Source organism: Girardinichthys multiradiatus, chromosome 20 (genome assembly GCF_021462225.1).
Source record: "Girardinichthys multiradiatus isolate DD_20200921_A chromosome 20, DD_fGirMul_XY1, whole genome shotgun sequence".
NCBI lineage: Eukaryota > Metazoa > Chordata > Actinopteri > Cyprinodontiformes > Goodeidae > Girardinichthys > Girardinichthys multiradiatus.
In genome coordinates this window covers 25,896,458-25,920,757 of record NC_061812.1, presented here as the reverse complement: position 1 = coordinate 25,920,757, position 24,300 = coordinate 25,896,458, and the positions used below count along the sequence as shown (strand labels likewise).

At 43.6% G+C, this 24,300-nt stretch overlaps 1 protein-coding gene and 1 long non-coding RNA gene across 4 annotated transcripts in view; both read left to right on the top strand.

The window, feature by feature from the left end:
• The window catches only part of LOC124856471, a 28,008-nt gene extending 17,262 nt beyond the window's left edge, over positions 1-10,746 (top strand). Inside the window, exons 6-16 of one of the 3 annotated variants that reach the window (XM_047346892.1) lie at positions 3,071-3,109; positions 3,187-3,240; positions 5,760-5,816; positions 7,243-7,314; positions 7,759-7,854; positions 8,238-8,256; positions 9,443-9,462; positions 9,561-9,607; positions 9,715-9,784; positions 10,157-10,197; positions 10,299-10,746. In XM_047346892.1, the coding sequence (XP_047202848.1) occupies positions 5,813-5,816; positions 7,243-7,314; positions 7,759-7,854; positions 8,238-8,256; positions 9,443-9,462; positions 9,561-9,607; positions 9,715-9,784; positions 10,157-10,197; positions 10,299-10,391 (462 nt within the window). In that variant the 5' untranslated portion in view covers positions 3,071-3,109; positions 3,187-3,240; positions 5,760-5,812 and the 3' untranslated portion in view covers positions 10,392-10,746. The remainder of the gene's footprint in view (positions 1-3,070; positions 3,110-3,186; positions 3,241-5,759; positions 5,817-7,242; positions 7,315-7,758; positions 7,855-8,237; positions 8,257-9,442; positions 9,463-9,560; positions 9,608-9,714; positions 9,785-10,156; positions 10,198-10,298) is intronic. The other 2 variants (XM_047346893.1, XM_047346894.1) reach the window with 2 other exon arrangements.
• Positions 10,747-21,903: 11,157 nt separating this feature from the next.
• LOC124857242 lies at positions 21,904-23,895 on the top strand. Its single transcript, XR_007035550.1, has 3 exons — positions 21,904-22,213; positions 22,311-22,436; positions 22,700-23,895. It is a non-coding gene; the product is annotated as an uncharacterized LOC124857242 (long non-coding RNA).
• Positions 23,896-24,300: the final 405 nt, after the last annotated feature.

The following is a 24,300-nucleotide window of genomic DNA, read 5'->3' as shown; positions in this document are numbered from 1 at the left end:
TTCTGAATGGTTGGGAGACTTTTTATAAGTTTAGAACAATACATTTAAGACATTTATAATGTATTTAGAAGAAAATGGCAGAATTCCCTTTACACGGTCTTTAAGTCTGGACATTACCTGACAATCTGATACTGGTTGTGTAATGGTAAAGATTGCAGAAACACAGGTTTCAAATTAGCTTTAAACTATTCTATGTGTGACATATATATATATATATATATACAGTACAGACCAAAAGTTTGGACACACCTTCTCATTCAAAGAGTTTTCTTTATTTTCATGACTATGAATATTGTAGCTTCACACTGAAGGCATCAAAACTATGAATTAACACATGTGGAATTATATACTGAACAAAAAAGTGTGAAACAACTGAAAATATGTCTTATATTCTAGGTTCTTCAAAGTAGCCACCTTTTGCTTTGATTACTGCTCCACACACTCTTGGCATTCTGTTGATGAGCTTCAAGAGGTAGTCACCTGAAATGGTTTTCACTTCAGGTGTGCCCTGTCAGGTTTAATAAGTGGGATTTCAAGCCTTATAAATAGGGTTGGGAACATCAGTTGTGTTGTACAGGAGTTGGATACAGTACACAGCTGATAGTCCTACTGAATAGACTGTTAGAATTTGTATCATGGCAAGAAAAAAGCAGCTAAGTAAAGAAAACCGAGTGGCCATCATTACTTTAAGAAATGAAGGTCAGTCAGTCCGAACAATTGGGAAAACTTTGAAAGTGTCCCCAAGTGCAGTCGCAAAAACCATCAAGCGCTACAAAGAAACTGGCTCACATGAGGACCGCCCCAGGAAAGGAAGACCAAGAGTCACCTCTGCTGCGGACGATAAGTTCATCCGAGTCACCAGCCTCAGAAATCGCAGGTTAACAGCAGCTCAGATTAGAGAACAGGTCAATGCCACACAGAGGTCTAGTAGCAGACACATCTCTAGAACAACTGTTAAGAGGAGACTGTGTGAATCAGGCCTTCATGGTAAAATAGCTGCTAGGAAACCACTGCTGAGGACAGGCAACATGCAGAAGAGACTTGTTTGGGCTAAAGAACACAAGGAATGGACATTAGACCAGTGGAAATCTGTGCTTTGGTCTGATAAGTCCAAGTTTGAGATCTTTGGTTCCAACCACTGTGTCTTTGTGTGGCGCAGAAGAGGTGAACGGATGGACTCTACATGCCTTGTTCCCACCGTGAAGCATGGAGGAGGAGGTGTGATGGTGTGGGGTTGCTTTGCTGGTGACACTATTGGGGGTTTATTCAAAATTGAAGACATACTGAACCAGCATGGCTACCACAGCATCCTGCAGCGGCAGGCTATTCCATCTGGTTTGCGTTTAGTTGGACCATCATTTATTTTTCAACAGGGCAATGACCCCAAACACACCTCCAGGCTATGTAAGGGCTATTTGACCAAGAAGGAGAGTGATGGGGTGCTGCACCAGATGACCTGGCCTCCACAGTCACCGGACCTGAACCTAATCGAGATGGTTTGGGGTGAGCTGGACCGCAGAGTGAAGGCAAAAGGGCCAACAAGTGCTAAGCATCTCTGGAAACTCCTTCAAGACTGTTGGAAAACCATTTCAGGTGACCACCTCTTGAAGCTCATCAACAGAATGCCAAGAGTGTGCGGAGCAGTGATCAAAGCAGAAGGTGGCTACATTGAAGAACCTAAAATATAAGACATTTGTTTAGTTGTTTCACACTTTTTTGTTCAGTATATAATTCCACATGTGTTAATTCATTGTTTTGATGCCTTCAGTGTGAAGCTACAATATTCACAGTCATGAAAATAAAGAAAACTCTTTGAATGAGTGTCATAACATTTGGTGTGTACTTTATATATATATATATATATATATATAATATACATATACACATATATATGAGGCCATGGAGAAGGACTACCGGTTGGCCTCAAAGCGATTCTGGCAAACCGTCCAGCGCCTCAGGAGGGGGAAGCAGTGCTTCGCCAACACTGTTTATAGTGGGGGCAGGAGACTGCTGACCTCGACTGAGGACATTATTGGGCGGTGGAAGGAGTACTTCGATGATCTCCTCAATCCTGCCATCACGCATTCCGTGGTGGAAACAGAGGCTGGGGACTCGGGGTTGGACTCTTTCATCACCCAGGCTGAAGTCACCGAGGTGGTTAAAAAGCTCCGCGGTGGCAAGGCTTCAGGGGTGGATGAGATCTGCCCTGAGTATCTCAAGTCTCTGGATGTTGTAGGGCTGTCATGGTTGACATGCCTCTTCAACATTGCGTGGCGGTCGGGGACAGTGCCTCTGGACTGGCAGACTGGGGTGGTTGCAGCGGTAATGGGGACGCTGTGCCGGTCCGTTGTGGTGAAGAGAGAGCTGAGCTGAAAAGCGAAGCTCTCGATTTACCAGTCAGTCTACCTTCCTACCCTCACCTATGGCCATGAACTTTGGGTCATGACCAAAAGAACGAAATCCCGGATACAAGCGGCTGAAATGAGCTTCCTCCGTACGGTGGCCGGGCACTCCCTTAGAGATAGGGTGAGGAGCTCGGCCATCCGGGAGGGGCTCGGAGTAGAGCCGCCGCTCCTCCACATCGAGAGGAGCCAGTTGAGGTGGCTCGGGCATCTATACCGGATGCCTCCTGGACGCCTTCCTCGGGAGGTGTTCCAGGCACGTCCCACCAGGAGGAGGCCCAGGGGACGGCCCAGGACACGCTGGAGGGACTATGTCTCTCGGCTGGCCTGGGAACGCCTTGGGCTCCCCCTGGAGGAACTGGAGGAGGTGTCCGGAGAGAGGGACCTCTGGGCGTCTCTGCTGAGTCTGCTGCCCCTGCGACCCGGTCCCGGATAAGCGGAAGACGACGAGTACGAGTACGAGTATATATATATATACATATATATATATATATATATATATATATATATATATATGTCACACATAAAATAGTTTAAAGCTAATTTGAAAACTGTGTTTCTGCAATCTTTACCATTACACAACCAATATCAGATTACTGGTCTGTACTGTATATATATAAACAACTGCATTTTAAGTTCTAATCAACCATCTTTTATTTCCCCAAAAGAATCAGTCACGCCAACAACTGTCACACCCTTCACCACAGGTACGTTGAGATATAAGATAAGCCAAGAATATCATCAGTGACTCAGAACATAGTGGTACATAATGTTTTGTTTTTAGGTACCACAGAGCTGACAACGAGCACGACCAGTGTTTCCACTTCAACCATATCAGGTAGGAAAATCCACACTACCGTTTCCAAAGTCTCATTTAATGGTTTTCCTTATGTTTTATCTGACTATAAGAGAGAATGCTAAGAGACCAATGAAGTAATCAAAGCAGAGTGGCTATTTTGAAGAATCTCAAATAGAAAATTATTGCGTTATTTCACAGTTTTTGTTTACTTTTTAACATATATATATATATATATATATATATATATATATATATATATACACATATATCTGCCAGACGTTCCCAGCAGACCCTCACTATACGCTTGGGCGTGCTAAGTCTGTCCGGCTTTCTCCTCTTCCAGCGGATCCAACTCCCCACCGGGTGGTGATCAGTGGACAGCTGAGCCCCTTTCTTCACCCGTGTGTCCAAAACATGCGGCCGAACGTCAATCATCGACCTCCTGCCTAGGGTGTCCTGGTGCCAAGTGCACTGATGGACACCCTTATGCTTGAACATGGTGTTCATTATGGACAATCCGTGACTAGCACAGAAGTCCAATAACGAAACACCACTCGGATTCAGATCGGGGAGCCATTCCTCCCGATCACGCCTCTCCAGGTGTCAATGTCGTTTCCCATGTGGGCGTCGAAGTCCCTAAGCAGAATAATGGAGTCTCCGGGAGGGGCACTATCCAGCACCAACGACAGGGACGCCAAGAAGGCCGGGTACTCCGCACTACCGCCCGGCCTGTAGGCCCAAACAACAGTCAGAGACCTGTTCCCAACCTGAAGGCGCAGGGATGCGACCATCTCATCAACTGGGGTAAACCCCAACACAAGATGGCTGAGCTGGGGGGCAACAAGCAAACCCACCCCAGCCCACCACCTCTCCCCTTGGGCCACTCCAGAGTAGAAGAGAGTCCAGCCTCTGTCTCGAGAAGATGGTTCCAGAGCCCACGCGGTGCGTGGAGGCAAGCCCAACTATTTCTAGTTGATATCTCTCGACCTCCCGCACAAGCTCAGGCTCCTTCCCCCCAGTGAGGTGACATTCCACATCCCTAGAGCCAGCCTAAGCATCCGGGGATCGGGCCGCCGAGGTCTCCACCTTCGTCCGCCGCCCAATCCTCTTTGCACCAGTCCTCAGGGTTCCCCCTGCAGGTGCTGGACCCACTGGGGGATGGCCTCGCATCTCTCCTTCGGGCTTGGCCTGGTCGGGTCCCGCGCGGAGCAACCCAGCCACCAGGCGGTCTCTGACGGGCCTGGCTTCAGGGTGGGACCCTGGATCCAGGGTGGGACCCCAGCTCCGCTGAACCAGGCGACGTCACATGCCTCATTTGTGTGGTCCTCATGAGGGTGTCTTGAATCGCTCCTTTTTCAACCCGTCACCTAGAGCCTGTTTGCCTTTGTCACTGGTCCTGATCATAACTTTTATGGACAGGATTTCTAGGCGCAGCCAAGGGCCAGAGGGCGTCTGGTTTGGGGACCAGTGGATTTCGTCTCTTCTTTTTGCAGATGACGTGGTCCTGCTGGCCCCCTCTAGCCAAGACCTACAGCATGCGCTGGGGTGGTTCGCAGCCGAGTGTGAAGCGTCTGGGATGAAGATCAGCTCCTGGGTTGGCTTGTCCTCTTCAGGTTGGAGGGGAGTTCCTGCCTCAAGTGGAGGAGTTCAAGTATCTCGGGGTCTTGTTCACGAGTGAGGGAAGAATGGAGCGGGAGATCGACAGAAGGATCGGTGCAGCTGCCGCAGTAATGGGGACGCTGTGCCGGTCCGTCGGGGTGAAGAGAGAGCTGAGCTGAAAAGCGAAGCTCTCGATTTACCGGTCGGTCTACGTTCCTGCCCTCACTTATGGCCATGAATTTTGGGTCATGACCGAAAGAACGAGATCCCGGATACAAGCCGCTGAAATGGGCTTCCTCCGTAGGGTGGTGGGGCACTCCCTTAGAGATAGGGTGAGGAGCTCGGCCATCCAGGAGGGGCTCGGTGTAGAGCAGCTGCTCCTCCACATCGAGAGGAGCCAGTTGCGGTAGCTCGGGCATCTATACCAGATGCCTTCTGGACGCCTTCCTCGGGAGGTGTTCCAGGCACGTCCCACCGGGAGGAGGCCCAGGGGACGGCCCAGGACACGCTGGAGGGACTTTGTCTCTCAGCTGACCTGGGAACGCCTTGGACTCCTCCTGGAGGAGCTGCAGGAGGTGTCTGGGGAGAGAGACGTCTGGGCGTTTCTGCTGAGTCTGCTGCCCCCGCAACCCGGTCCCGGATAAAGCGGAAGACGAGTACGAGTTTAATAATGTCTTTGAAGACAACTTCATGCTTTGAGCTGTCCAAGTCTTGTAGAAATACAGCCACACAGAATACAGTATACTCCTTATTTTTACTATTAGCTGTTAGCTAATAGGACATTTTATGGTACAAAGAATTCAATTTTATTAAAAAACAATAGCAGAAAATAGAAAATTAGCATTAAATATGTTTCACAAAATGTTTACATACAAACAGCTACTGTATGTGTCATTAAAACTTTGATTTCACATCATTTCTATTTTTTGTGTTCTTTCATGTCACTCCCAACTGCAAAGTTGGGACCTCTTCTAACCAATCTACTAGGAATCGCAAATCTAGTGGAAATCATATGGGTGAGATTCCTGTTACTCTATCAGTGATAGAAATGTGTATGATTATTTGTTTTATATTTGTTTACAGTCTGACACTTTATATTTTGCAGCAGGTTATACAGATTTTTTCCAGGTTACAATCTAAGTCATGTTCAAGCTAAAAACAGTTGAAACCAGATATGTTCATATACTATATAAAAAGACTTCATTTTGCTCCCTTCAATCTGACATTGTGGTCATCGTTCCTTTATAAACCCATTTGTGCAAAACCTTTAACCTCCTGGCTGATCTCTGTTGTAAATATAGATCTGAAAATATTATTTAATATTTAATATTAACATTTTAATGTTAATATTTTAATATTTTATCAAATAATATTTCGGTCTGTTAAGGATTGTCCTGTGAATACCAGCCCCATTAAGGCGATGGTATTAGGACAAAATAGAAAGGTGTGAGACGAGCTCTGGCATTATTGAACAGCATAAACTCTGCACATATATGGAATGAATTCACACAATTTCTTAAAATATAAGAATTTATTAACAAAAATAAGTCAACTCAAAGTCAAACATATTTCAATTAACAAACTCTTTACTATCCTAAAACAATCCAACTAAACTACCAAGCAGAATTAAAGAATAACGAAGACTAATGGGCTATGTACAATATCAACAAGTTGATTAAAGATGATTGGAAATCATGACCAAAAAGATTGATGCAACATTACCATACAATGTTTATGTTTGAGAACCAAGGATTATCTTGAAGAATCTGGAAGTGAAGTTAAGTTAGTCTTGGAACTAACTTAGGCAATAATCAGCAAACGTTTAGACAACCATTCACAATGCAAGATCAGATAAAATATTATTTTAATAAAATAATGTTTTAAATAATGATCTACTGAATAAAACCAACCTTCTGTTTTAATGTGGAAATCCATGGCTGTAGGTCCCAACATCTCTGAAGATGCTACTTCATTATTTCCACATAATGGTCTTTCCTCATGACCACATGACCACCTGCAGCAAAAAAACATATAACATGATGTGGCATCTTAAGGCATCTGGAAATTGTAATGAAGGTTGAATTAGACTTGCAGGGGCCCTCAATTCATTTAACCCACATGTCGTTAATTAATTTGGGCTTTTCCCAGATTAAAAAAAAATATTTTTGACATTATTCTAAAATGTAACAAACAGGAATAAATTTGGTAATCCTAACTGAAAACAGGAAACGTTTATTTAGATTTAATGTCAGAAAGTAAAAACAGTTCATATTTATAGAAACTTTAGCTGTTTTTATGTAAGACGTTTTGTAGACTAAATGATTTACTTTGTTAAACAATAGCTAAACAAAAAAGAAAAACAAATATCTTGTAAAACATAAAACAGATATTTTTTACTGTACCTTTAATTAAAACATTTATTTCATATCATTCCTGTTTTAGTGTCTGCTAGTGTCACTTCCATTTATCAGATGGTGACCTCAACAAACATAACAGTGGATGATGAATCCAAAGGTAAATATACAGGGAGATTGAAATTTTACTCGTACTCGTACTTGTCGTCTTCCGCTTATCCGGGACCGGGTCGCGGGGGCAGCAGACTCAGCAGAGACACCCAGATGTCCCTCTCCCTAGACACCTCCTCCAGCTCCTCCGGGTGGAGCCCAAGGCGTTCCCAGGCCAACCGAGAGACAAAGTCCCTCCAGCGTGTCCTGGGCCGTCCCCTGGGCCTCCTCCAAATTTTACTGTCAGTTTTAAATTTGTTATTATGCTTTATTCTTGTTTTGTATTTAAAAACAGCTGTCTGATAGTATGCACACTGCAGCAAGGTATTTTGAAACTTTTAGTCATTTAGACAACCTTTGAAAATAGATTTTTGAGATTTGACATCTGAGCCATTAAGATAAGCCATAATGGCGAGAACACAGAAGTAAAATGACTTTATGACCTCTAAAACAGAAATGTGGAAGTTGATAATACCAGCAACTGTGGGTGGACTGACAGTGGTCTTCATTCTGATGGTGGCAACTTGTCTCAGAGCCAAGAAAATGACTGGTGAGAAACATAATAACTTATACGTTCAATAAAGAACATCAAATTAACAAAGTACTTGAATGTATTAATACATCCTAGAAAATGTTACCTCTTACATCTACAGTGACATGATGCATGTATGTTTGATCATAGTTTAAGAATATTAGGATGTTAGTAGTTTGGAGACGTTATTTAAAGTGTCCAAGAACAGCATTTATAGCAGATGCATACATATCTAGATTGCTGCTTTTAAGGAGCAGATCACAAGCTTTTTAGTTGTTAATATAATACTATTCAGCAGCATAAAAGCAGAAATGGAAATCATGGGTTGTAGAGTTGGGAACAGTTACTAAGTAGCCTACAGCTAGAAGTTATCTAATGTCATCTGCTTCTTATTTTTTCAGCAAACGTTTTGCACAAGAGGTAAGACTTTCTGTTTTTGTTCTTTTTTCAAACTCAGGTTCTCATTGATAAACGCTTACAGACTGTTGGGCAGGAACTCTTTAATCAGTGAAGAAAGGTTTATGTACATTGTTTGAATAAAACGTACTTGGGGCGTGGCGGAGCAGTAGAGCGTGTGACCCAGTCCTTAGTCCTCAATGCAACTGTCCTGGGTTCAAGTCCTGATCCCAGAGACCTCTGCTGCATGTCCTCCCCCTCGCTCCACGCCACTTCCTGTCTGCCCTCTTTGGAAAAATAACAAAAATATAGGCCACTAGAGCCACCAAAAAAAGGAAAAAGATATTCTTTAGATATTGCAGTGAATGATTAACATACTTTATGGGTATAAAAAACAAAGAAACAGTTTATCGATCAGGACATCATATTTATTTGTGTCAAAATCATAACAGTAAACATTTATAATAATGAAACTTGTTTACACTGATAGTGGAAACTTCATGGTTTAACTGATTTAACACCCACAATTTCACTAGACTTAGTTTAATTGAATGTTAGTACCTGTAAAACCTTGACAAAGGTCAAGTTAATATATTACTATTTACAGTGTGACAGTCCTTCTAAACAAACTCGTGTTTTTATTGCACAATCAAAATCTTCAGTGGAATGATCATTTCATCAATATCTTTCAAGTATGGTATAAGATCAAGATAATAAACATTACCTCATTTCAACCTCTATTTGAAGAATTAAGCTGCAAATTTCTGAATTTTCAGCTTAAATACCGGCACTGATAAGCCACTCACTGCCTTCCCCTTCCTTTATTGGATGGTTTATAACCCATAAATCAAAGATAGCTTTCTATCATTTCAGCATGATCACAGTCCTTATTATCATGCTAACACACCTGAATGTCCGAGACCAACTAAATGCCACCATGCCTGCTTTTAAATTAGTGACCTTGTTTTGTTTATACCATCGCTCAATCTTACTTTGTGTTATCTGTGTTAAATCAATTATTTGGCTCTAAAATGTAATTTCTTTTAACTCAAATCCAACCTCAAAAATAGGAAGATTTTGTACTTTGATTTTGCTGCAATGCTTTCATGACAGGGAATTTATGGTTAATTAGTCTGCATCAGATTTTGCTTTGCTGCTCCATGTATTGCACACTGACTAAATAAATCTGGTTTTGTTTATTCTTGCACAGAAAAGAAACAAAATCTTCAGGTAATATATATGTGAGATCTTGAGATGCCAATGTTTATTGTTCCTATATAATAAAGTATATTTAGTCTCTATATATTTATTCATCAAATGTGTTTCAGGTGTAGATCGGTCTGTATGGATGAAAACGATTGACAACACAGAGATGGTAAATAAATATATTTTTATAATGGTGTATCATTCACATGGCATTATCTTGCTCACGTTTTTCATTATTTTTTTCTCTTCATCTTCACCTTTTCCTCTTGTTTCAAGTTACCAGCAGATAATGACCATGGAGCCTACAGCGTCATCACGTCTGCAGCTGCTGCTGACTGTCCTGCAGGTGACTTTCCTTAGTTTTACACACTTGAAGTCAATCTGATAATACATCAACAAGAAAATGTTATCCTAAATATGAATTTATCTCAGATTTATTGTTCAAAGTATGTCTACATATATTAATTGAAAAGGTTTCAGTGGTGTGGTGGCTTTTAAAACAGATACCCCTAATAGGGGATTATTATTTTATTGTCTTGTGATATTTAGAAAAAAAAACATATTGCATTCATGCAACAGATGACATTGAAGTCAATAGAAATAAATTTTACTGTTTTGCATTTGCAGAAATCACAATTTTTTCAGTGTTCATGGTTTATTTGTTACACAGACAGTAAACTGTAAAACCTGATGCTGATAGCTGTATCTTCTTTTTCAGGTTATGTGAAATCTCCCACTGAAAAGCCACAAGCTGATAATGTATGGGGCAATTATCACCAGAAATTATGTTCTTGAGCTCTGCAGGTGTATCAATGTTATAAATTTAAAAAGTTCTCACTGCTGCTGTTTTTATTTTCCAGTCTGATGTCTACCACGTGTACTGCACCATCTCTGATTTACCTCCTTCCTCAATTAAGGACGATGGGGTGTACAGCCTCATCCAGATGAACTGAAACTCAGATTGTTACATGGAGAAGGAACCAAATAGCCTGAAGATTCGTTATACTGCATGGCACCTTGCACGGTGTCACATATTAAGTGCTGTGGTCTTATTCTGTAAAAGGCTTTTGAGTAACCAGCCATGTTAAATGTTAAAGATTTGGATGTTAATACCAGCAGAGTAAAAACATCTTATTTTACACATTCATCCGTAGGAAAATAAATAAATTTTAGGGTATCATTTGTGTGACAGTAACTTGACTGTGTTATGATTTGGGGTTGTTTGGTTTTTGGTTTCTGGTTTCTGGTTTTTTTCCGTATGTTTTTCACTGCTCCAGTCTTTAATCATGTCTCTGTTTATTATTTTCCTAGTCACGCTTTAGTTTTTGTCTTCTAGTTCATGTGCGGTCAAGTTAAGTTTTTGGATCTGGTAATGCTTTCGTTTCATGTTTTTCTAGTTATATTTCTATTAGTTTGTTTCCTTGGATTTGCGTTCTGTTCATGCCATGTTTTGCTCCAGTCACGTTTTGTTCTGTCAATTAAGTTTATTCGGTTCACCTGCACCATGTTAATCAGTTTTGTGTTCCACCTTTACCATGCTCCATTTAAACACACCTTGTTCAGTTAGTCGAAACATCCTTTCATTTTTCATGCTCAAGTCTTGTTTTTTGATCATGCCATGCCTGTCTTGCCTGCCCGTTTATTGTTTTGTTCCTGCGTCTTCTATGAGTGAGTTTTTTGTTAATTAAATCATTTTACACTTACCGTCATGCTGCTTTCTGGTCTACATTCTGGGGTCCTATATCTGGCTGACCATAAAAGACTGTTGTGGTTCGATATCAGTATTTTTAAACAACACATAATTTTTTAACAAGTTTATTGTTTTTATTTTCTAAAGCAATTTATAAAAACTTTATAAACTGGACTCTGCAGACTGTCATTGAATTGTGCTCCGTTTGTTCCTCATTGACACAGTCTTGTTTACAGTTGTCCAGTATGTGTGCGCAGACATATGAGGTGTCTGCTCTGCAGAACTGATTGTTCATTGCAGTTTGGTCGTCTTTTACTTTGTGAGCTAAATCACACAGTGATGGACAAACATAAGTCAGACTGAATAACGCGTGAGGACCAGCTCAGGCCCTGCGAAAGGGTGGTTCCTAGGAACTGGAGGTTATCCACAGTAGACATAGTATTGTTGAAGGGGGTGAGGGAGTATTCTCCAAAAGTTCACCATCATCTCCACATCCTTAAACAGGGTAATCTCCAAGGGGTTCTGACCACACCAGTGGACCAGTCAATCTGCCTCCAGTCTGTATGCAGACTCGTTACTGTGCTTGATCAGCCCAATAACGATGGTGTCATCTGTGAACTTCAGGAGTTTCACAGACAGGTTTGCTGAGGTACAGTCGTTTGTGCATGTTGAAGGGATATACATGAAAAACAACAAAAAGATAATTTTATCAAATGCATTTAAGAAAAAAAGTTATTAAAAACAAAGAACAGTACATATTCTGAGTCAGCCAACACAAAGAGCAGAGTTGATTTAAATATAGAACATAGATCTTTGCTGTGGGGTCAATAAACCACCACCTTTACCTGGTATATCAGTTTTTATTTCTGTGGCCAGTAGTGCAATTCCATTTATAATGTGTGGTTTTCCTCAGAATGCTTTTCTCAAGCTTAATGCAGGTCAAAGTGAGATGGAAAGTTTGTGTTGTTTGTAGAAATTCACATTGTCCATGCATTTGTTACTTCAAGGCTGGACTATTGTAATTCTTTACTATCAGGATGTCCACAAAATGCAGTTAAAAGCCTTCAGCTGATTCAAAATGCTGCAGCAATAGTTTTGATGAAAATTAAAAAGAGAGATCATATTTCTCCTATTTTAGCTTCCCTTCATTGGCTCCCTGTTAAATCCAGAATAGAATTTAAAATTCTCCTCCTCACATATAAAGCCCTTAATGATTTAGCTCCATCATACATCAGAGATCTGATGGTTTCATATGTTCCTAACAGAGCACTTTGTTCTCAGACTGCAGGTTTACTGGTGGTTCCTAGAGTCTCTAGAAGTAGAATGAGAGGCAGATCCTTTAGTTATCAGGCTCCTCTCCTGTAGAACCAGGTCCCGGTTTTAGTCCGTGAGGCAGACACCCTGTCTACTTTTAAAGCTAGGCTTAAAACTTTCCTTTTTGATAAAGCTTATAGTTAGAGTGGCTTAGGTGATCAGGGAGGGAGCCTTCCTCCCTCCCTGTTGGTTGGAGTAAGGGGGAGTCAGGTTTAGCCTAAACCGGCTCAGTTATGGTTGAGGTGCAAACACACCCTCCATTTCTGCTACCTGTATGACCCCTTCTCTTTTCCAATGGTTATATTCAGTCTGACAGAGGGAGGTATCCCAATCCTTGTGGTTTTTAGTATAACAATGACCATCAGTGGGACCCTTTTTGGGGTGCCTTGAGATGATATTGTTGTAAATAAGCTGAACTGAAACTATCTGTGTAGTTATGCTGCTATAGGCTTAGGCTGCTGGAGGACATAATGACCACTTTCACCCTCTTTGCTACATTCTCACACTACTCTCCAATTTTGCATTATTTGCTGTTATTTCAGCTTTTAACCTTGTTCTTTCTTTTCTCTTCCTAGAAGATACACCTGGCCTGACTCTGTGTCTACCTGTGACACCTTTCTGGAGAGGGGCATCGTCCAAGCTTCTGCTGGCAACAACTTAATGCTCACCCTCTACCGATGATCCACATAGCCCTGTTTTTTAGTGTTTAACCCTTTCACTCTCCTAGACATGGAAATTGACTGAGCTTTTACTGTGACTAACTCTATGTGCTCTCTTTCAGACTCTAACCTTGAAAACTGGCTCAGAGATTATCTGTTCTTTCTTTCTAGGTGAAACAACTAAAGGAGCTACATCCATTAACATTTACTTTTCCTTTCCATAGAAAGTACTCCTGGATCAGTGCTTCTTTGTTCTTTTTGTGTCTCTGCTCTGTTCTCTCAAACCCCCGGTCGGTCGTGGCAGATGGCCGCTCACACTGAGCCTGGTTCTGCTGGAGGTTTCTTCCTGTTAAAAGGGAGTTTTTCCTCGCTACTGTCGCTACATGCATGCTCAGTATGAGGGATTGCTGCAAAGTCAAAGTCAACGCCAGTGACTGTCCACTGTTTCTACATGCTCATCCAGGAGGAGTGAATGCTGCAAATCTCTGACTGGATGCAATCTGCTGGGTTTCCTTAGAAAAACTTTTTATCCAATTTGAATAAATAACTAACTCCAACTGCACTGTTCAATGATTAGGATTAATTAGAATGTATGTACCTGACTGTTGTGAAATGCCTTGAGACAACATGTGTTGTGAATTGGCAGTATATAAATAAAACTGAATTGAAATTCACATTTTTCAACTTTATCATTCTGGCTGTTGCTCATCATCAGGGAGTTACGACTTAAATCAACGTTTTTAGTTGTGATTATTTCCCTTCGATTTTATCTGCACATAAATAGTTAAACTTAACAGAGGTTGAAACATTTTGAAGTAGTCAAACAGTGTATTTTATGACGATACCACACATATTCATTAAATTAAAAAAATAAAATTTACCTTCTGCAAAAGAAGTTTAAAACTTTATAAATATTTTTATCTAAATTTGTCTAAATAAGGATGTTGCAGACTAATAATTTCATGTTGCTTATTCTTATTAATTTAATTGATTTTTCTTTATTAAGAGATGTCCAACAAAATGGAAGAATTAATTCCCTATTTGTCTCCTCTGGAATGTGATTGAATCCAAAAGGAACAAAAGCTTTGTTCAACAGTGGGCAACTGAAAGTTAAATAGACATGTAAATACCGTAATTAATTTTGAATAAATAAAGATAATTATTAAATAATAATTAACCAATAACTTAAATGATCAAGCAGATGTGGAAGACCTTAGATGTACCTGTTCAGTCTGATCACCTGGCAGGAGAAGCAGAGAAGGAACACTGCTAAGTTCTCAAAGAGGTTTACAAAGATAAAAATAGTTAGTGTTGAGGTAGGAAAACTTTACTGGCCGTCCGTTAACTCTTACATTACTCCTCACCTCTCATCGACTCTTTTTATTTGGCACCCCAAAGGACAATCCTCAGTCAGAGATCAGTTGCACGTTTCCACAAGTTTATTAAAACCAATCTGAATTCAGAGAGGAGACACCACACTTACAGGGTACCTGGAAACGTCTGTGTGTTGTCTCCTTTGGAGGGGCCACAATACCTTTATATACCCCTCGCTGCTATGCAGTACACATACACAATCATCCTGTCTGTAAATGTCTCCCCAGCAACAATATCTTCATGTCCAAATAAGGAGTGTTTCTGCTTATTCTCTTCTAGCTTGTTTTTCCTCCTGGGTCTGCTGCACCAGCTGTCTTACAACATACACCTGTTCCTTAAACGTTTTCCAAACCGGTGCCTCTGCACCCGACCCTGAGTCATCCGTCTCCCTATAAAACTGTCCGTCCATCTTTATTCAGTTAAAATTCACTCACTCCAATACTTCTCTATCATGCATCAAAACAGCAATCAGTTATCTGTCGTTGTTGACACCTGTTAGGTTTCCAGACAGAAAAACTGCATTCATTCAACTACAAGTACAATTACAAAGAAAAAACACATATTTTTAGCGAGTGTCAGTTGAACTCTTACACCTGGCATTCAGCTGTCTGTTCGACCTTCACAACATTCCTGCTATTCTACTTTTGGACCTTCACAACTTTCCTGTTATTCTGCAGACATGTACAGAAATATCTTCACAGTTGCAGGGCAGACCACAGCCAAGTCAGACACACACAAACACAGAGAGGCCTGTTTTGAGCAAGCCACTAAGTTACACAATACATTTTATTTCACACATTATTAAACCTAACTTGAACATAGCAATGCAGACCCTATTAAGTATTTTAAATATTTTCCAACATTAGTGACCCAAATGTTCACTGAGGTGACTTCAACAGTCTGGTGCTTAGCTGTTTGGAGTGAGCTTAAGGGCCATGTCTCACCAATACAGGTCCTTCTCAAAATATTAGCATATTGTGATAAAGTTAATTATTTTCCATAATGTAATGATGTAAATTTAACATTCATATATTTTAGATTCATTGCACACTAACTGAAATATTTCAGGTCTTTTATTGTCTTAATACGGATGATTTTGGCATACAGTTCATGAAAACCCAAAATTCCTATCTCACAAAATTAGCATATCATTAAAAGGGTCTCTAAACGAGCTATGAACCTAATCATCTGAATCAACGAGTTAACTCTAAACACCTGCAAAAGATTCCTGAGGCCTTTAAAACTCCCAGCCTGGTTCATCACTCAAAACCCCAATTATGGGTAAGACTGCCGACCTGACTGCTGTCCAGAAGGCCACTATTGACACCCTCAAGCAAGAGGGTAAGACACAGAAAAACATTTCTGAACAAATAGGCTGTTCCCAGAGTGCTGTATCAAGGCACCTCAGTGGGAAGTCTGTGGGAAGGAAAAAGTGTGGCAGAAAACGCTATACAATGAGAAGAGGTGACCGGACCCTGAGGAAGATTGTGGAGAAGGGCCGATTCCAGACCTTGGGGGACCTGCGGAAGCAGTGGACTGAGTCTGGAGTAGAAACATCCAGAGCCACCGTGCACAGGCGTGTGCAGGAAATGGGCTACAGGTGCCGCATTCCCCAGGTCAAGCCACTTTTGAACCAGAAACAGCGGCAGAAGCGCCTGACCTGGGCTACAGAGAAGCAGCACTGGACTGTTGCTCAGTGGTCCAAAGTACTTTTATCGGATGAAAGCAAATTCTGCATGTCATTCGGAAATCAAGGTGCCAGAGTCTGGAGGAAGACTGGAGAGAAGGAAATGCCAAAATGCCAGAAGTCCAGTGTCAAGTACCCACAGTCAGTGATGGTCTGGGGTGCCGTGTCAGCTGCTGGTGTTGGTCCACTGTGTTTTATCAAGGGCAGGGTCAATGCAGCTAGCTATCAGGAGATTTTGGAGCACTTCATGCTTCCATCTGCTGAAAAGCTTTATGGAGATAAAGATTTCATTTTTCAGCACGACCTGGTACCTGCTCACAGTGCCAAAACCACTGGTAAATGGTTTACTGACCATGGTATCACTGTGCTCAATTGGCCTGCCAACTCTCCTGACCTGAACCCCATAGAGAATCTGTGGGATATTGTGAAGAGAACGTTGAGAGACTCAAGACCCAACACTCTGGATGAGCTAAAGGCCGCTATCGAAGCATCCTGGGCCTCCATAAGACCTCAGCAGTGCCACAGGCTGATTGCCTCCATGCCACGCCGCATTGAAGCAGTCATTTCTGCCAAAGGATTCCCGACCAAGTATTGAGTGCATAACTGTACATGATTATTTGAAGGTTGACGTTTTTTGTATTAAAAACACTTTTCTTTTATTGGTCGGATGAAATATGCTAATTCTGTGAGATAGGAATTTTGGGTTTTCATGAGCTGTATGCCAAAATCATCCGTATTAAGACAATAAAAGACCTGAAATATTTCAGTTAGTGTGCAATGAATCTAAAATATCGCTCGTTCGTTCGTCGTCTTCCGCTTATCCAGGACCGGGTCGCGGGGGCAGCAGACTCAGCAGAGACGCCCAGACGTCCCTCTCTCCAGACACCTCCTCCAGCTCCTCCAGGGAGAGCCCAAGGCGTTCCCAGGCCAGCCGAGAGACATAGTCCCTCCAGCGTGTCCTGGGCCGTACCCTGGGCCTCCTCCCGGTGGGACGTGCCTGGAACACCTCCCGAGGAAGGCGTCCAGGAGGCATCCGGTATAGATGCCCGAGCCACCTCAACTGGCTCCTCTCAATGTGGAGGAGCAGCGGCTCTACTCCTAGCTCCTCCCGGATGGCCGAGCTCCTCACCCTATCTCTAAGGGAGTGCCCGGCCACCCTACGGAGGAAGCTCATTTCAGCCGCTTGTATCCGTGATCTCGTTCTTTCGGTCATGACCCAAAGTTCATGGCCATAGGTGAGGGTAGGAACGTAGACCGACCAGTAAATTGAGAGCTTTGCTTTTCGGCTCAGCTCTCTCTTCACCACAATGGACCGGCACAGCGCCCCCATTACTGTGGCAGCTGCACCGTTCCGTCTGTCGATCTCCCGCTCCATTCTTCCCTCACTCGTGAACAAGACCCCGAGATACTTAAACTCCTCCACTTGAGGCAGGAACTCCCCTCCAACCTGAAGAGGACAAGCCACCCTTTTCCGGTCGAGTACCATGGCCTCGGACTTGGAGGAGCTGATCCTCATCCCAGCCGCTTCACACTCGGCTGCGAACCGCCACAGCGCATGCTGTAGGTCTTGGCTAGAGGGGGCCAGCAGGACCACGTCATCCGCAAAAAGAAGAGACGAAATCCACTGGTCCCCAAACCAGACCCCCTCCGGCCCTTGGCTGCGTCTAGAAATCCTGTCCATAAAAGTTATGAACAGGACCGGCGACAAAGGGCAGCCCTGCCGGAGTCCAACATGCACTGGGAACAGGTCCGACTTAGTGCCGGCAATGCGGACCAAACTCCTGCTCCGCTCGTACAGGGACCGGATGGCCCCTAATAAAGGGCCCCCGATTCCATACTCCTGGAGCACCCCCCACAGGGCATCACGAGGGACACAGTCGAATGCCTTCTCCAGGTCCACAAAACACATGTGAACCGGTTGGGCAAACTCCCATGAACCCTCGAGCACCCTGTAGAGGGTATAGAGCTGGTCCAGTGTTCCACGGCTGGGACGAAAACCACACTGTTCCTCCTGAAGCCGAGGTTCGACTATCGGTCGGACTCTCCTCTCCAATACCCTGGCGTAGGCCTTACCAGGGAGGCTGAGGAGTGTGATCCCCCTGTAGTTGGAACACACCCTCCGGTCCCCCTTCTTATAAAGGGGGACCACCACCCCAGTCTGCCAGTCCAGAGGCACTGTCCCCGACCGCCACGCAATGTTGAAGAGGCGTGTCAACCATGACAGCCCTACAACATCCAGACACTTGAGGTACTCAGGGCGGATCTCATCCACCCCCGAAGCCTTGCCACCGCGGAGCTTTTTAACCACCTCGGTGACTTCAGCCTGGGTGATGAAAGAATCCAACCCCGAGTCCCCAGCCTCTGTTTCCACCACGGAATGCGTGATGGCAGGATTGAGGAGATCCTCGAAGTACTCCTTCCACCGCCCGATAATGTCCTCAGTCGAGGTCAGCAGTCTCCCGCCCCCACTATAAACAGTGTTGGCAAAGCACTGCTTCCCCCTCCTGAGGCGCCGGACGGTTTGCCAGAATCGCTTCGAGGCCAACCGGTAGTCCTTCTCCATGGCCTCACCGAACTCTTCCCAGGCCCGAGTTTTTGCCTCTGCCACAGCCCGGGCCGCAGCACGCTTGGCCTCACGGTACCCGTCAGCCGCCTCAGGAGTCCCACAAGCCAACCACAGCCGATAGGACTCCTTCTTCAACTTAACAGCATCCCTTACTGCCGGTGTCCACCACCGGGTTCTGGGATTGCCGCCACGACAGGCACCGCAGACCTTACGGCCGCAGGTATGGGCAGCAGCATCGACAATAGATGCAGAGAACATGGTCCACTCGGACTCTATGTCTCCAACATCCCCCGGGATCTGGTCGAAGCTCTCCCGGAGGTGGGAGTTGAATACATCCCTGGCCGAGGGCTCCGCCAGGCGTTCCCAGCAGACCCTCACTATGCGCTTGGGCCTGCCGAGTCTGTCCGGCTTTCTCCTCCTCCAGCGGATCCAACTTACCACCAGGTGATGATCAGTGGACAGCTCAGCCCCTCTCTTCACCCGAGTGTCCAAAACATGCGGCCGAAGGTCTGATGATACGACAACAAAGTCGATCATCGACCTCCTGCCTAGGGTGTCCTGGTGCCAAGTGCACTGATGGACACCCTTATGTTTGAACATGGTGTTCGTTATGGACAATCCGTGACTAGCACAGAAGTCCAATAACAAAACACCACTCGGATTCAGATCGGGGAGGCCATTCCTCCCGATCACGCCTCTCCAGGTGTCACTGTCGTTCCCCACGTGGGCGTTGAAGTCCCCCAGCAGAATAATGGAGTCCCCGGGAGGGGCACTATCCAGCACCCCCGACAGGGACGCCAAGAAGGCAGGGTACTCTGCACTACCACTCGGCCCGTAGGCTGAAATGATAGTCAGAGACCTCTCCCCAACCCGAAGGCGCAGGGATACAACCCTCTCATCCACTGGGGTAAACCCCAACACGAGACGGCTGAGCTGGGGGGCAACAAGCAAACCCACACCAGCCCGCCGCCTCTCCCCGTGGGCCACTCCAGAGTAGAAGAGAGTCCAACCCCTCTCAAGGAGATGGGTTCCAGAGCCCACGCTGTGCGTGGAGGCGAGCCCGACTATTTCTAGTCGATATCTCTCGACCTCCTGCACAAGCTCAGGCTCCTTCCCCCCCAGCGAGGTGACATTCCACGTCCCTAGATCCAGCCTAAGCATCCGGGGATCGGGCCGTTGAGGTCTCCACCTTCGTCCGCCACCCAATCCTCTTTGCACCGGTCCCTCACGGTTCCCCCTGCAGGTGGTGGGCCCACTGGGGGATGGCCTCGCGTCTCTCGTTCGGGCTTGGCCCGGCCGGGTCCCGCGAGGAGCAACCCGGCCACCAGGCGCCCTCCGACGAGTCCCGACCCCAGGCCTGGCTCCAGGGTGGGACTCCGCCGTACAGGGCGACGTCACGTGCCTCGATATTGTGTTCTTCATGAGGGGTTCTTGAACCATTCTTTGTCTGACCCATCACCTAGAACCTGTTTGCCATGGGAGACCCTACCAGGGGCATTTAGGCCCCAGACAACATAGCCTCTAGGATCATTTGAGCACTCAAACCCCTCCACCACGTTAAGGTGACGGTTCAAGGAGGGGGAATCTAAAATATATGAATGTTAAATTTTCATCATGACATTATGGAAAATAATGAACTTTATCACAATATGCTAATATTTTGAGAAGGACCTGTATACACCTCTTTTAATATTTTGCGTATTTTTGACCTAAGAAAATAACAATTCTCTATAAAAAAGAATTTAAATGATGTTTGTACATATAGGCAGGGGCAGTTTATCCAATAATACTAATAATTATAATAATAATAATGCATTTTATTTATAGGGACATTTAAAATCACCAAAGGATACTGTATAACAGAACAATATAACATCATAAATTCAAATATACACAGAATAAATATGGAGAAGCATTTATAGAGAGTATGTTTTCTTGAACAGGTGAGGTTTGAGTCTGGATCTGAACAAGTTTTAAATTGCTTTATTGCTTGTGCAGTTGATTTTGAATTGGCACCCCTTGTGTTGAGTAGGTGTCTGCTCCTTCCTGCTGAAGATATGGAGACTAGGTTGCTTTCTTTTTTTTTCACTGCAATCCATTTCTTTCAACCCCAGGATCTCAAATATTTCTTACATTTCAATATTTAGGGGGGACAGCAGAACGCCCAGGGTCACATTTATCTGAGAACTGCCTCTGCATATAGATCTCTATAAAGGGAACACTGGAGAACTTTCTCCCTGAAAGTGGTGCAAAACATTTATGCTTTGTGTTAAATTCTTCTGTGTTTTCTTTTTTGCACTCCCTAAAGTGGAATTTCACTTTGCTGATAAGATGTGTAATATTTTACCTATTAAACAGTACTATATGCAAACTAAGCTGACTTTAACAGTCAAAGTTTGATTTAAACTTTATGCTGAACTTCAGAAAATGGTAATTTGCACAAAAGTGGTTAAAGGTCACAGGTAAAATTGAAATATACAGGGGTTGGACAATGAAACTGAAACACCTGGTTTTAGACCACAATAATTTATTAGTATGGTGTAGGGCCTCCTTTTGCGGCCAAAACAGCATCAATTGGTCTTAGGAATGACATATACAAGTCCTGCACAGTGGTCAGAGGGATTTTAAGCCATTCTTCTTGCAGGATAGTGGCCAGGTCACTACGTGATACTGGTGGAGGAAAACGTTTCCTGGCTCGCTCCTCCAAAAGTCCCCAAAGTGGCTCAATAATATTTAGATCTGGTGACTGTGCAGGCCATGGAAGATGTTCAACTTCACTTTCATGTTCATCAAACCAATCTTTCACCAGTCTTGCTGTGTGTATTGGTGCATTGTCATCCTGATCCACGGCACCACCTTCAGGATACAATGTTTGAACCATTGGATGCACATGGTCCTCAAGAATGGTTTGGTAGTCCAGACGGACAGTTCTGGTGGAAACAGGAGAGTTGAGGTGCACATTTAATTCTGCCGTTGTTACGACCAGTGGTCGTAGGGGGGTTTTGTTTTTATAACCTTGTGTAAAGGCTGCTGATGTGCTCCGCTGAAGAGGAGGAAACCCTGCTCCTTCGTTTCCGGCAGCTTGGCTGCGCGGGACTCCCTCCTGATGGGATTCCCCCTTTTGTGTTCTTCTTCGCTGGTTGCTGGTGGAGGCGGATCTTACTGGCCGCTCAGTATTCCTCCTGCTGCACGTTGCCGGGATATCCTGTGGACTGTTTATCGTCTGCTTCTGCAAATGCACTGCCAATCATCAGCCTATATAAACTCTCTACACCTGTCAGCAAAGCGCGGCTGTGATTTAATCTGAGCAGCTCGCCTGGTGTACTTGTGAAGCTTTGCTAATGGTGGTATTTGTTGGTTGTGGTTAAGCTATTGGTTACTGTTTAACCTGTCTGTTTTCCCTGGCGACTTGGTTAGAGCTGGCTGGCTTGTTATTAGCTAGACTTGTTAAATAGGTATCAAACCTAGGGTTTGATCTCTTTTGTGTGAGTTTTGACTGTTTTGGTTCTATGTTAGCTAATTGCCTACTCACCAAGAAAACCTTGAGTAATTTATTTTGGGTTCTTTTCTTTTGTGCTACAGGCTGTTTGGTTTGTTGCCTCATGTTAGTGGATACCGTGGCTCTTGATACATCACAAAGACTTGCTGTCTTGGTCACAGATGCGCCAGCAAGACGTGCACCAACAATTTGTCCTCTTTTGAACTCTGGTATGTCACCCATAATGTTGTTTGCATTTCAATATTTTGAGCAAAACTGTGCTCTTACCCTGCTAATTGAACCTTCACACTCTGCTCTTACTGGTGCAATGTGCAATCAATGAAGACTGGCTACCAGGCTGGTCCAATTTAGCCATGAAACCTCCCACACTAAAATGACAGGTGTTTCAGTTTCATTGTCCAACCCCTGTATATTAGTATTGTGTTTTCCACCTTTATTTAACCTATATAATTTCTTTGTCACACACCCCAAGGCTGCAGGTCTAGATGGTGTCAGCCCCAGAGGCCTGAAAGCAGTGATGAACTCTGATGCTCATGATGCTCAATTTATTCTCCTCACCGGCTTGAGGATTGTTCATGGGTCTGAAGAAAAGATGGGGGGGACCCAGAGTTTCACGCGATCAACTCAAAAATGGTAAACCTCTCATCCGTCCAAAACGGGAAAAACATGAGGAACCATTGCAGTTGACTGAAAAACAAGGAGGAAACTCATCTCCTTGGAACAAACCCTCTGTGGGTTTCCCCTGCGCCTGGGTGCGTCTAACGGTCTTCAACAGGGATATGAATATTCTGATGTTCTTATATAAGAAAGATTTCAAGCTCTTCCAGGAATGGCCAATGTGGAGGAAAAGAAAACCCTCCTCACCATAGTCTCGTAAACTACATCTGGAACTGGTGCCTAAAAGTTTGTTTCCTTGGCTTTAATTAGCTTTGATGACATCAGCTTTGAGGCCCGCTGCTGCGTAGTAGAGTTGTTTACCTGACCAAAATGGCAAGTGTGACCCCGAACAAATGCTTTTTTCACATGTTAACCCGGAAGTGAGCACCGCTCAACCTGACATAATTTAATGGTGCTCTATTTGGGGATGAATAAAAGATGTACATTGTGCTTTTCAGAGGCAAGCTTTGGATATTTTTTATGCAGAAAAGAGGTGCAACAACATTTTCCCTCAAGGTGAGCACTGAGTGGCTGCTCTGTGAATCTCTTTTGTGTAAGTGTGAGTAGCAGAGACAAAGATAAGCTTTTGGTTATGCAGAGACTGTTTTTGCTGTCTCTGTGAGGAACCACTATTTATGATTTCTGCCTCTTCCCTTGCTTCAAGCTTAACTATAACATTTTATTTTCTGTATGTTTCATGTGGTTTCCCTGCAAGTACCGAGTAGCATGAAGCAACCGCCTTTTTGCAGTCAGATGTTCAATATCTCCTCCGAAGAGATACATATAATTTAAGTCTATGTCTTCATGATGGCAGCATGCATGGTGTTTGACATCTTATTATGTAAGTTCCTTTTGTGTAAGTTCCTTCTTTATATTTGTTGCATTTGTTTTAATTTGATCATTGAAATTCTGAATGTCAGTGTTCTAATTGTAAACCTTAATAGGAAAATGAAATTATTGGTGTGCAACATCCTTATTTAGACACATTTAATAAAAAAAATTCATATATAATATTGCAGAATGTAACATTTCTTTGTTTCTTTTATTAATGTGTGGTATCTTCATACAATGTACTCTGTTTGACTTCTTCCTCTGTTAAATTTAGCTGTGTTGGTGCAGATAAACCAAAGAGAAATAAAAACATTGATTTAAGTTGTAACTCCCTGATGATGAGCAGCAGCCATAATGATGAAGCTGCTCACTTTGATTTTGACCTGCATAAAGCTTGAGCAAAGAGGTCTGAGGAAAACCACACATTATAAAGGGAATCGCACTACTGGCCACAGAAATAAAAACTGATATACCAGGTAAAAGTGGCAGTTTGTTGACCTCACAGCAAAGATTTGCGTTATATATTGAAATCAACTCTGCTCTTTGTGTTGACTGACCAGTTAACACAATCCAGCCTATTTATTG